Here is a 13,339-nt window from a genome sequence, read left to right as displayed (position 1 = left end):
GTTTTCTTTGGAAGTTAATTTCTTTGGAAGACCTACACAGTGAAAAGATATCTAATGTAAAAAGTAGGAATTACCAATAGGTACCATTATAGTGTTCTTAGTTAGTGGCAGGTCCATCCATTAAAGCCCACTAATCAGTGGTCCATAATTAAGAGAAAACATGAAAATGGACCAAATTTTTTAAGCCCAGGTCCTGTACACGTGCGGGACAAATTGTACGAAATTTCTAAATACCTAAACTACCCTTCCAATCCTACATATATTAAAGCAGTCTATTTCAAAGTTTCTAAAAAAAAATTCAGCCGATTATTCTTGGGAAAATTCTGCTCTCTTTCTTCTTCTGGATTTGGGACTAGGGTTTCTGAAGATTTCTTCTGCGATTTTTAACAGGTATGTTGCTTAATCTTTTCGTTTTCTTCTTTCTGCTACAGTTTAATGGAGATAGGTTGTGTTCTGTTTTTTTTTTTATGATTCTTGTTCGTTTTTATTCAGTTATTTGGTTAGATTGTTAAGTTTTTAGTTTATTTTAGCTTTCGATTTGATTATCTTTCTGTTTTCTTTTCAAAATCAGTTTTGTTTTCACTTTCAGATCGTATTATCCAGCAGTACATATATGACATACTCATTGTTTCTGCTACAGTTTTTGAATCATTATAAGATTTGAATTTTGGATCATGGAGATCGGTTGTGTTCTGTTTGTTTTTTATGAATCTTGTTCGTATTTATTCAGTTATTTGGTTAGATTGTTAAGTTTTTAGCTTATTTTAGTTCGATTTGATTATATTTCTGTTTTCTTTTCAAAATCAGGTTTGTTTTCACTTTCAGATCGTATTATCCAGCAGTACATATATGACATACTCATTGTTTATGCTCTTGGATTCTGTTTCTTGCATAGATCTTTCACTTTTTTTAGTTTGACCCATCAGTACGTATGTGAAATACCGTATTACGTGCTTCAATTCTGCTGTTTCTCCTAGATTCTTAATTATTCTTTGTCATGCAGTTGATTTTGTAGTTCATGAATCTGCAGTACATATATGGCATACTCATAGAAACTGCTCTTAGAATCTGTTTCTTGCATAGATCATGGAGATCGGTTGTGTTCTATTTGTTTTTTATGAATCTTGTTCGTATTTATTCAGTTATTTGGTTAGATTGTTAAGTTTTTAGCTTATTTTAGTTCGATTTGATTATATTTCTGTTTTCTTTTCAAAATCAGGTTTGTTTTCACTTTCAGATCGTATTATCCAACAGTACATATATGACATACTCATTGTTTATGCTCTTGGATTCTGTTTCTTGCATAGATCTTTCACTTTTTTTAGTTTGACCCATCAGTACGTATGTGAAATACCGTATTACGTGCTTCGATTCTGCTGTTTCTCCTAGATTCTTAATTATTCTTTGTCATGCAGTTGATTTTGTAGTTCATGAATCTGCAGTACATATATGGCATACTCATAGAAACTGCTCTTAGAATCTGTTTCTTGCATAGATCTCTCACTTTTTTTAGTTTGACCCATCAGTACGTATGTGAAATACTGTATTTTAATACTGTTGCATCTTTGTGACATTTGCAGGTTCAAAACATGTATGATGCAGAGTGTTCCAATCCAAATACCTACTGCTATGCATACATTTATTATCATCATCATTTTGCTGTCAAAGTGCCTGTGATTGCTGACTTTGCTGTGTTTTTGCTCCTTTTTTAGTCTTACCCTTCAGTACTTATGTGAAATACTGTAATATGTCTTTCGATTCTCTTATTTTTCATAGATCTGTCACCTGTTGTTGTCATACTGTTGATTTGTAGTTCATGAATCTTCAGTACATATATCGCATACTGATAGGAAGTGCTCCTTGTTATGTTTAAGGAGAAGTGAAGTAGATGCAGGCATACAGTGGAGCTGCAATAATGGGTGCTGCTGTACAACAACCCAATCTTTTTACTAAAGGTTCTTCAACTTTTTTTCCCAAGTTGGGTACTACTACTGCGGATAGATTACCTTCTCAAGTTAGGCAACCCTGAAGTACGTTCAATAATTGATAGTGAGAAGAATCGTCAGTTTAACAGCTTGGAGCTCATTGCTTCAGAGAATTTTACATCTCGCGCAGTGATGGAAGCTGTGGGTTTTGTCTCACAAACAAGTATTCAGAAGGGCTTTCTGGTAAAAGGTAAAGATGGTGCTTAATGTTGTATTTTTTCCCTGTATTTGTATTGAAATGCATTTGATCATTTCATTCTGCAATGTAGGTATTATGGTGGCAATGAGTACATTGATGAGCTAGAGACACTTTGTCAACAAAGGGATTTGTTCATGTAACTGGCACAGGGTATGGATCTTCCTCATGGAGGTCACTTGTCACATGGATTTATGACTCCTAAAAGACGGGTATCTGGGACTTCGATTTATTTTGAATCGATGCCCTACCGTCTTGATGAATCAACAGGTGCTGCTCTGCATTCTTATATTGTGTAATGACTATGTGGTCTATTGTTGTTCATTTATAATTCGTTGATAATTTGCATTCATTACCAAATTCACTTGCAGGCCTTATTGATTATGATATGCTTGAGAAAACTGCCACCCTCTTTCGACCAAAACTCATCATTGTTGGTGCTAGTGCTTATCCTCGTGATTTCGATTATCCTCGAATGAGAAAGGTATACACATATATTTTGATTGTCAACAGTTGTTATTCTTAGTGATCAGAGAATCAGACTAGTTAACCCATTACGCACACCTAATTCCCTTTCCTGCTATGTTTCTTGAATATTGCAGATTCTGTTGGGGCTTTTCTCATGATGGATATGGCTCACATAAGTGGTCTCGTTACTGCATCTGTACTTGCCGACCCATTTGAATACTGTGATGTTGTAACAACCACCACTCACAAGGTACACCTAGTCACATTCATGAAGTCTGCAAGACTGCAACTACTGACACCAACACAAGCAGCATTTGTTTTTATTGGTTTAGATTCAAGGGTCTTGTTGTTTACTATGTCTTCTGTTTCAATTTGCAGTCATTACGAGGTCCCAGAGGTGGCATGATTTTCTTCAAGAAAGATCCTGTTCTTTGGGTTGATATGGAATCTGCGATTAACAATGCTGTTTTCCCAGGGTTACAGGTAACTAAAACTGTAGCGGTTATTTGTGATTTATCATTGGTTCAACATTATAACATTTTTTAGGTTTGTTACAGTTGTTTTTCGTGTATGAATTGACAGTACATTTATGGCGTACTGATACAAAACTCTTCTAATTTTGTTTTATTTGAAGTTTTTCCAAATTTTTGGTTCGATCCATGAGTATGTATGTATAATACTGATAGGAAGTGCTATTTGCTGTGTTTTTGCTCCTTTTTTAGTCTTACCCTTCAGTACTTATGTGAAATACTGTAATATGTCTTTCGATTATCTTATTTTTCATAGATCTGTCACCTGTTGTTGTCATACTGTTGATTTGTAGTTCATGAATCTTCAGTACATATATCGCATACTGATAGGAAGTGCTCCTTGTTATGTTTGATTCAGTACGTATATGAAATACTGAAATAGATGCTCTTTGTTACGTTTGATTCAGTACTGGAATTGGATATGGAGATGATCTGGAGCTGCAATTCAGAACTTATTGCAAGAAATGACAGATTTTGAATGATAGGAACAGGAGTTGTTGTTGGTTCAGATTTGCAAGCTTGTGAAATTGGTGGTGGTCTTGATGAAGTTACAAATTGGTTGTGACGTGTGTTTCAAAGAAGGTGTGCTGCAAATGGATTTGGAGGAACATAGAAGGTTGGGTTGCTACATTGTATGATCCTACAATGTATGTGATGTAATACGTTTTCTAATTTATTTATCATTGATTCTTACAGATTTGTACTCTACCTGGAAGCAGTGCAGCAAATATGTACTCGAATTTGTCAGCATTCACATATATAATCGGATTTGTAAGCAGTACGACAGATATGTACCCAGACAGATATGTACTCAAATTTGTAAGCAGTGTAGCAAATATGTACTCGAATTTTTAAGCAGTGTACCAGATATGTACTCAAATTTGTAAGCAGTGTAGACACATACGTTTGGTAGTAATGGGCATTATGGACATTTTCATGTTTTAATTAATTTTGGACCTCTGGATAAAAAAAAATTCCGGTTGGACCCTACTATAAATAACTATATGGGCCTAGGACCAAAGAAGAAATTTTCCATGTAAAAACTCCGGGTTTATTCAAAGCTCACAAAACTAACAAAGGTGAAATTGTTGGTATACAATTCCATTTTAATGTAGACATTTTTACTTAAAAATCACTATAGGGATACAGTATCTTAGTAACTGACTTTTCATGACAATGTCCGGAAGATTGGCAAGGTTGATACAAATCAACTCAACGCAAACAAAAAAAACAACAACTCGTACGTGGCAACATGGTTGGTAACAATTACCAGATAAAACCTAGAAATTACCTTCATGAAAATCTCATCTCAGTGTCTTACTCCCTTTCCTTGTCTCATCACTATAAAATGGGAAGTCTTTTCTGTTTTGTGTTCCAACAAAAACAGAACCGAAGTCTCTAAAAAGACATTCAGTCATTCACTTCCTTACCAACTCACTACTACACTCTCTTTCTATTCCTATTTTCTGTTTCTAAAACTCGGCGGAAGCCCAAACTTAAAACCCCACGTGCATATTTTGACCCAAAGAAGGTTCGAAGGACGACCGAAAAAGAAAGAAAGAAAGCCTAATTTTTTTTCTCTCTCTCACTACCAAAGAAGAAGAAGATCGATCGATATTACATTACAGATAAAGGAACAGCGGAATTTCATCAAACCAGCAATCACGGATTGATTTGATCAATTCAGAAATTAGGTATGTTTTTGTTCTTCATTCTTTACTTCGGGGGTTTCTCAATTGTATGATTCTTATCACCATCTCATTGGATTTTATACGCGGAATTGGAAAAGGGTTTTTTTCTAGAATCAAAATTGCAGGTTGAAAATCTCTTCAATTTTTGATTTTTTGTAGCTTGTTTGTGAGCAATGAGAAAGTTCATTACTTTTCGGGTTTTTTTTTGTTTTTTGTGTTGAAGATTGTTAAGTGGTCGAGCTATGAGGAGGAGATCGTTTTGAGCTGAATTCGAGTTTGGTTTTTGTTATTTGTTTCAGAATTCTGAAGTTAAGCTAAGAGAAGCAGGAAAATTACTTGTTTGAGCTCGCGCGGGAACAATTTCAGGAAACTAGGGTTCTGAGGTTGTGATCGGAAAAGGGTTAATTTTTATTCAATTGGATAAGAAAATGAGCTTTATTTGATTAGGGTTTCAAAAATGCCGTCTTCGCGGCATTCTTCTAGAATTGATACCTCAGAGCTCAAACTTAAAATAATTAAGAAAGTTGGGCATCAGAAAGCAGAGAGGTACTTCCATCACCTTAACAGATATTTCAGTTTGAAGCTTAGCAAATCTGAATTTAATAAGTTCTGTATTAGTACAATTGGGAAGGAGAATGTTTCACTTCATAATCAATTTATTGGATCTATTATCAAGAATGCCTGCCTTGGTAAGATACCACCACCTCTTCCATCCAAAGGAAGTAAGGTACAAGGTTCATTGAATGTTAAAATTGCAAATGGGTATCGAAGTAGTAATTTTCAGTCACTCAGCGGAGGAGACATTTTGCCTCCATCACCTCGAAAGGCAAGGTCTTCAAGTCTCAGGGATTGCAAGTTTAAAGACCGCCCGAGTCCTCTAGGGCCCCATGGGAAGACCCATAGTACCATTTGTGATGAATCAGTACCTAAAGCACAGGAGCAGCAAAGTGCGACCGAATTGGTTTCTATAGGTAGCAGACCGCCGGGCGAAGTTTTTTCTGTGGAAGATGGGGAAGAGGTGGAACAATTTACTGGTAGCCCAACTGTTCAAAGTAGAAGTCCTGTTAGAGCTCCATATGGGATTCCCATAAACACGGGATTTGCGCGAAAATCCATTCGCAGCAGCTCCTTAACAGCTGTTCATACTGAAACCTGTCATAACAGTTATGAGCTACCTGATTCTAGGTCTTTGAAAAAGATTTTGGAAAGGAAAATGGAAAATGAGGGTCTTGGTGTTTCAATGGATTGTATTAATCTGTTGAACAATGGGTTAGATGCGTATTTGAAGAGATTAATCAAACCGTGCATGGAAATAGCTCGATCAAGGCGTGCTAGTGACCACTCAAAGCAAGTTAATTACCAAGCTATGCAGGGTTTAAATGGAATTTTGCCAAACAGATACATGCAAAGACCAGCTCAATCTGTATCTGCATCTCTGTTGGATTTTAGAGTCGCCATGGAGTTAAACCCACAGTTACTGGGAGAAGATTGGTCTGTACAGCTCGAAAGGGTTTGCTTGCGCTCTTCAGAGGAGTGAGAAAAGCAAGTCAACTGGTATTGATGACATTAAGTTAATCATGCAGCATTGATGCAGTATGAGGGTGCCAGGTTCATTTCAGTGAAGATCCCAACCTTGATATGCTATCCAATTTATACGAGCACTCCAACAAAATAAAGTTATGGATGATGCTATGCCAGTTTTAGATCCATGACATTTGAAGGTTGCATATAGTTATAACGACGGTTCCTCACATTGGGCGTTGCATGTGTTAAATATACGGTAATCTGTGGACCTCCTGTGTACAAGTAATAGTGCTAGAAGTCTTAGAAAGTTTAGTTGCCTTCTTTAGTATCTGTTGTTTTTCTTTGTTTCTTCCCTTTTCTCCCCTTTTTCCTTTTATTGTTTTGGAAGGTATCTGTCAGTGTTCATTGTTTCACCTGATAATGTAAAAATAGCTCTATTTAGCTTTATAGTGGCAGGAACTGTGATGTTGTTAATTATTCAGCAATTAAGGAATCTGCTCTTAGTGTAGTTGTTAGTTGACCATCTACTTGTATCCTTTAAGCAATTGTTAATTAATAAATTTAATTCAGTGAGTCAATTTTGTGGCTTCTAATTGCTGGTACTTCGACACTTTCTCAAATGTTTAGTAAATATGCTCCATCATGCCCTTTGCTCTGCAACCTGGTTCATCCTCAAATTGATGCAGTGACGATCTCTCACGGCCTAAGCTGAACCCAGGAGCTCATGGCCAAGGTTTAAACAGGGCTGTTTGCCTAGGATAACCTACATTACAGTTGAATTGATGACAACCTGCTACTAACTTTTTGATTGTATGTTTAGACTACTCCTCAGGTATACAGGTGGATACAAAGCAGAACAGATGAACCTTCAGACTATTTTTATCACACTGTTCCCCTTCTCAAGGCGTAAATAAAACTGTGATTGCTGACTTCCAGAGGGACTCGTCTCCTCTCTGACCTAGCTGGTTTTCTTTGTATGTTACCTGTGAAACTGATGGTATATATTATTTGCCTGTAATCAGAATGTACTTGTGATGGAGCTAATGCGTCATAGCCAGGGCTTCGTGAATATGGTGGCATATCAGCGTCAGTAAGGCTGAAAAGATACAGAGAGTTCATTTATGTTGGTGTTTAACACTGAGCTATGTACTTTTAATGGATCCTATATCTTTTTTCTCAATCTGATTAAACGCCAGTGATTTAAATTCTTGGCATAGTTTAATTGCAGTGCACTTAACAAATTAACAGGACTGTTGAAACATGCAGGTCTCTGATACTTAAGACGGCGGGCTATCAATTGGTGAATAAACAGCAATTGAGTGATCTGACATTATGAGGATTTCATGCCCTAAATACTGCAAATCTTGCCTGTGCCCGTCAGGAACTGAGTTTTGGTTGATTCAGATGGTATACGAGTCTTCGTATGCATTTCTAGAACTAAGAATTGGATCAGAAAAATAAAGGCAGGTAAGCAACTCAAAACCATTCCTCGTTTAATCACATGATAAATACAATATGATACAACATACAGAACATAATGACTTGTTTAATTTCATAGCAATGAAACACAAGCCTGTATTAAAGACTTGTTTAATTTCATAGCAATGAAACACAAGCCTGTATTAACCTGTAATTGTATTCCACCAAGTTATCGTATATATGAAGCAAAGCCAATTCTTCAATATACGTACCTTGCGTAGTGTTCCAACTGCTTTGCCTTGTGTTGTTGCTGGAATCCCAAATCTTTATCCTCTTCAACATTTTTTTTACAGCTCTGAGACTCTGAGTTGCTTGGTTTTGTTTCCCATGAACACCAAGAAGTTGTTGAAATCATCGTCATCTTCAACAACACTGCCTAGCTCTTAAATTTCACTCATTTCCTAACCAACAGTTTTCCAGATTCAGCTCTCAATCCTTCTTCAACCAGAGATATTTCTAAGGGATCGTAAGCTTTTTCATTTAAGTTATATGAGTAGTATAAAATAATCAAAGAAAGAAATCCTTCTGAATATTATAAAGCTCTGCATTAGTTAAAAGTTTTTTCTGTCAAGAATGTGACCAAACATGTACATAACATACACACAACACTAATCTATCAAAATCGAAACCCAGTGTAATATAAAATTTCTCATTTTGATAGGGCATCTGAAAACACTGCATATAGAGAGAGATTTAGAAGTTTAAGTGCTGAAGAGATAAAGAATTTATAAGCTCACAAGTCACCACCAATGTGACTGTTTTTTTTTTTGGAAAAGTTGTTGATATCTATACACACGAATCTGATTAGGCAAGGCATAAGGCATAATATATATATAGGGTGGTAGCTAGTGTACTGGTGGTTGGTATTATCTCACAATCGACATTCTCCAATAATCCATTTCTTTTGTCGTAACTTGAAAGATGACATAAATTTTGGGTCCCAAAGGAACAGAGAAGATGTATGGACCGCGAAGAGATGATGGATCAAGAACTGATCACAGTATATGTCGTATCAGATTCTTTAAAGATAGTGTTAAAATCAGAGAGTGGGTTTTTTCAGAAGGTACCGCAAAGGTGCTGTGGTCCACGACTAGCACAGATGAAAGTCTTCCACAGTGGTTTTTGTTTCTTCTCCATCTTATTATTACTATTGCGTTTACTCTTCTTCCTGTTTGGAGTTGATGATGATGAAGTAGAAGCAGAAGAAATTGAAGCAGTTGAGGAAGATGATTTTAAGCCTTTGCTGCTTTCTGTTTCTGATCTTTTTAACATTTCCCACATTACGTGTACATCTTCGTATTCACACGTCCTCACATCATGTTTCAGCTTCAACAACCCTGTGTTTTTACCCACAACAACAAAAACAAACATTATTTACCCAGAATTTACAAAACATATGAACATATAACTTGCTTTGTTTTTTGCATGGCCATATGATGTGGGTATCAGTGCTGTAAATACCCGGACGCTGCCGAACGGAGCCGGAAGGCAGCAGGATCCCGGGTATACAATATGGACTTACCACTTTTACGGATGCCAAGACGAGCAGCAAGGTGAAACCAGACTCTTCTTAATGGAAGCATCATTTTATTCCACCACTCCATTTTTTATACAACTTAATTCATTTAATTCCTTCACGAACTATTTTATGACAATTGCTGATGATCTTTCAAGTGACGAATAAAGATGAACAATTATGATTATGAAGATTATAGCAAACGTACAACTGAAAGAGAGGAGATCAAAGAATAAGAAGAAGAATTAAGAACTCTTCCTCTATTTCTTCTCTTCTCCTCTTCTCTTTCTTTTCTAGATCTCCTCCTTTTTCTCTCTACAAAATTTTGTTTCTTTTTCTTTCGCTGTTTCTCAAAGCAATATATGTCTCTCTCTAAAATGGACGTACACAGACAGATATCATATATACTCGGCTGAGGACTCGATCTTGGTTTCCAGAAGGTTATGCCACGTCTTCATCTTTCTGTTTCTAATAAGTTTTGTCTGTTTGGAATCTTCGTAAACAAAATATTGGTGCGTGCTGATCGATTAATATCAAAAATTGTTTGGAGAGTTATTTATTCCCCACCGCACATGTACCATCTGTTTCTCTGTATGACCTCCAAATCTTACGACTATGAGTCAATTTTCCGTAAGGTCAGAACGAATTTACCCTGATGTACTGTATGCTTTGGTTTTGTTGTCTGGTTGTGGACGAAGAAGCGGAGATCGGAAAGATACCACCACAGCAGGTCCTAAAATTATCCAGAGTCTTCTAGTGACTAGTTCACTAGACCATCCACAGATGGAGGATATGTAGGATAATCTCTAGGAATTAGGCCTGGCGAAATTGGAATTAGCCCGTGTATCGGTGTATGGTGGGACTAGTACGATGTCACAAGCCAATAAAGTACCTTTAAAGATTCTCAATCTAGCTAGGATAGCTAGGTAAACCAGGTTCGGTTTTGGTGGAGACGGAAGAGGACTAGTCACCAAAAAGTTTGGTTGAGCATGGACTGTGGACTGTTTTTATAACCAAGATGCACATGAAAAAAGCATTTTGGTTGATTACTCAGATTGGTTATCCCAATAATCAAATTCGGCTCACAGATTTTAGTTCTGAGGGCTCACAAGACGACGACAAAAAAATTGGATCATCAAATAGTAATTTCCAAGCCCCTTATTCTAATGATTAATTAATGTTAATGATTAGGTTAATTAATTTAAACAGAATTAGTGATAAGATTAGACTAATTATTTGATTTATAGTTAATAATTGAAATTCAAAATCAAAAATTCGAATACTTTTTTTCTTTTTGTTTGAAAATTGAAATTACGGTTACAGTTGGGAGTATATTTTCCCAACCGTATACGAAGTCGGGATAATTTACGGTTGGGAGTTCATATCTTTCCAACCGTAGAAAATTTATACTGTGAGGAAATCAATATTTTCCCAACTGTATTTAGTTCTGGACATTATTTTTCTATCTCTAATTTTAATCAAATCTAACCTATTCATGAGATCAAAAGCAATAAAATAAGGTGTTTCTGATTCTTACCTGATTAAAGTTATTACTGGAGAATCGACGATTAATCGTCGTTGAAGAAAAAAAAAATGGAAGAAAAGGCGATGGAGGAGAAGAAGAGAGGAGGAGGAAGAAGAAGACACGTTTTTTCTTTTTCTTTTTTTGGGTTTAGGTTTAGTTTTTGATTTAATTAGATTTAGGTTTGGTAATTATTTTGGTTATCAAAGGGTATTTTTGTATTTTTGATAATAAATTAGGTCATCCGTCATCCATTTTTAGGATAGTTGAATCCATAGGAGCCCTCAAAACCAAATCTTTGGAGCCCCTATAATAGGTTTCCATCCAAATTCGCGCGGCCAAGTGATGACAGCCACGGTTTTAACAAATAAAATAAATCTTATGTATACTACCCCTCCTATTTTCTCCCAACTCGCACTTTTTCTACTCTTCTCGAGACATACTACCTCTACTTTACCAAAAATGTCCTTCTTTTTGACTCGTATTTTCGCTACTCTAATCAAGATGTATTACCTCTACTTCACAAAAAATCAGTATGTTGTCTTAGAAAATCACCTTGAAAAAACGAATTAGAGGGAGACTTGATAACTTGAGATTGAACTAGAGGGATGTTGGATATTTTTGGTACTAGAGGATGAAAAGTCAGAGAACAAAAAAGAATCTTATAACACCGATTTCATGGCCTTGCGATTCTTTTCAGCAAATATTTCGATCATTCCCAAATAATTGACAAGTGTAATTGGTAAATGAAATAATACTTTCAAGATGTAATGAAGTCCTAACAATGTTACTGGATTCAAGAGTTCTACTCCCTTGACCCAACTAAGAGCACAAAGTTAAGTTATTAGATTCTGATGACGAAAAGAAATCAGAAATTTTGATGTGATTTTTATTCAGATAATTTTAACGAAAACAATCACCATTATTTATAGGGTATTTGCATCTGTTTAAGATGCTTGTTCATCAATACATATACCTCAAATCAGTATTAATGGTCACTTTTGGGAAAGAACACTTCTGTTCCAATTCTCGGATTCAATTCAAACTGTTTTGAATTCAAATCAGGTCTAGCCGCTTCATAAAAGAAACTGCCAAGTAAGAAGGTTAAAGAATCGGGCAAGAAAGGTTCGACCAGTTTTTATAAAATACATATGGGTAATTTATTGATATTATTGAAACTACCCAACGTTCCCCATACTTAAAAAATATCAAAAAACATAAAATAAAGCAAAAAAAACTTCCAAACAAGAGTGGCTGCATTACTCAAATGACTGCCTGCGTATCCGAGTGGGATCAAGCCAATGTAGTTCACGCACAGTTGGGAAATAAACATCATCGTAGAAATCAATACATAAATGATAAGTTCTTTTGGACTTGAACCTTCACTTAGTGTAATAAATTCAAAGTCTGATGGAAGTTCAGTGGTAAAACTAGTCTTGGACCAAATACCACATGTGCTAAAACTAGAATCTCCACACATCCTGATTTCAAAGATTGGGTGTTCAGTAGCTCAGCACGTTGATGGAAGTATGCTTATCCTGGATTCATGAGTCGTCTTTAGAAAACAGTCATTTTCTCTTCGGAAAAACGACCTGATTTTCGTACTCATATAGGTAATTCTCTAAGGTGCTTCTGTGATACACTTGTACATCTATAGACCCAATAAGGATTTATATCCACCATATTTCTTGCATAACCACTGCACTAATTTGAATATGAAGTTTCAGTACAGTGCATTACCACCTTTATAACTTGTTGGTACCACATTGAACCTTGTTTATTCTCTTCAAACCATGAGTTGGGTTTCTGCTACGGGTGATCATTTCTTTCACAGATCTTAGACCCATTTCCCTACATTTTATTACTTTGGTGGACTCTTTGTAAATGGGTCTGCCAAGTTCTTTTTTAACTCAATAAAGTTAACGACAACTACTCATCTCTTGAGTAATTGTCTTACAATTTGATGTCTAAGACTTGCATGTCTTGACTTCATATTATATGTCTTGTTAGAGATATTAAAAATCGTATCATGAATATCATAATTAACCAAGACTGCTAGAGTTGGCTTCTTTCAAATTGGGATCTCAACAAGTAATTAGTTTCTGAGCCATGTTTATGCCTCCTTATATGCATCCGTAAGGGCTATCAACTCTGAAAACATTGTTGAATCAGAAATACATGTTTACTTCTTGGAACTCCAAAACACAACAACACCCCATATTGTAAAAATCCTTTCACTAATAGACTTGGATTTGGATTCTTCATTATTCCAGTTAGAATCATTATATCCTTCTAATACAGCGGGATAGCCTTATAATAAATGGTTCCTTTCTGTTAGAGAAATGCTCAGTTGAACTCACAAGTTTTGCTATCTCAAGCTTATTGTCAATGGATGATCAAAACTATATCTTTCTGGTATACTAAGTCA

General features: G+C 35.9%; 3 protein-coding genes across 4 annotated transcripts; 1 reads left to right on the top strand and 2 right to left on the bottom strand.

Moving 5' to 3' along the window:
* Positions 1 to 4,699: 4,699 nt before the first annotated feature.
* LOC113283464 lies at positions 4,700 to 6,968 on the top strand. 2 transcript variants are annotated; one of them, XM_026532734.1, is made up of 2 exons: positions 4,700 to 4,873; positions 5,170 to 6,968. In XM_026532734.1, exon 2 carries the CDS (start codon positions 5,328 to 5,330, stop codon positions 6,405 to 6,407), a length of 1,080 nt encoding a protein of 359 aa, XP_026388519.1. In that variant the 5' UTR covers positions 4,700 to 4,873; positions 5,170 to 5,327; the 3' UTR covers positions 6,408 to 6,968. The 2 variants fall into 2 exon arrangements, with proteins under 2 accessions (XP_026388519.1, XP_026388520.1); XM_026532735.1 differs by having other exon boundaries at positions 5,094 to 6,968.
* A 154-nt stretch (positions 6,969 to 7,122) lies between these two features.
* Positions 7,123 to 8,270, bottom strand: LOC113283466. Its single transcript, XM_026532737.1, has 2 exons — positions 8,086 to 8,270; positions 7,123 to 7,490 (listed from the first exon to the last, which is right to left on the bottom strand). Exons 1-2 carry the CDS (start codon positions 8,232 to 8,234, stop codon positions 7,277 to 7,279), a joined length of 363 nt encoding a protein of 120 aa, XP_026388522.1. The 5' UTR covers positions 8,235 to 8,270; the 3' UTR covers positions 7,123 to 7,276.
* LOC113283465 lies at positions 7,863 to 9,756 on the bottom strand. Its single transcript, XM_026532736.1, has 2 exons — positions 9,396 to 9,756; positions 7,863 to 9,210 (listed from the first exon to the last, which is right to left on the bottom strand). Exons 1-2 carry the CDS (start codon positions 9,475 to 9,477, stop codon positions 8,930 to 8,932), a joined length of 363 nt encoding a protein of 120 aa, XP_026388521.1. The 5' UTR covers positions 9,478 to 9,756; the 3' UTR covers positions 7,863 to 8,929.
* Positions 9,757 to 13,339: the final 3,583 nt, after the last annotated feature.

The sequence above is a fragment of the Papaver somniferum genome, chromosome 5 (assembly GCF_003573695.1).
Source record: "Papaver somniferum cultivar HN1 chromosome 5, ASM357369v1, whole genome shotgun sequence".
Classification (NCBI taxonomy): Eukaryota; Viridiplantae; Streptophyta; class Magnoliopsida; order Ranunculales; family Papaveraceae; genus Papaver; species Papaver somniferum.
Note: the sequence above shows the minus strand (reverse complement) of the source record. Positions and strands in the feature narration are given on the sequence as shown.

Excerpts from the sequence above, each read along its gene's own strand:
- LOC113283464 (XM_026532734.1), top strand. The coding sequence starts at position 5,328 with ATGCCGTCTTCGCGGCATTCTTCTAGAATTGATACCTCAGAGCTCAAA.
- LOC113283466 (XM_026532737.1), bottom strand. The coding sequence starts at position 8,234 with ATGACGATGATTTCAACAACTTCTTGGTGTTCATGGGAAACAAAACCA. Across the intron at positions 7,491-8,085 it reads CAGTTGGAACACTACGCAAG|CCTTACTGACGCTGATATGC; the intron begins GTACGTATATTG and ends GTATCTTTTCAG.
- LOC113283465 (XM_026532736.1), bottom strand. The coding sequence starts at position 9,477 with ATGGAGTGGTGGAATAAAATGATGCTTCCATTAAGAAGAGTCTGGTTT. Across the intron at positions 9,211-9,395 it reads TCTTGGCATCCGTAAAAGTG|GGTTGTTGAAGCTGAAACAT; the intron begins GTAAGTCCATAT and ends GTAAAAACACAG.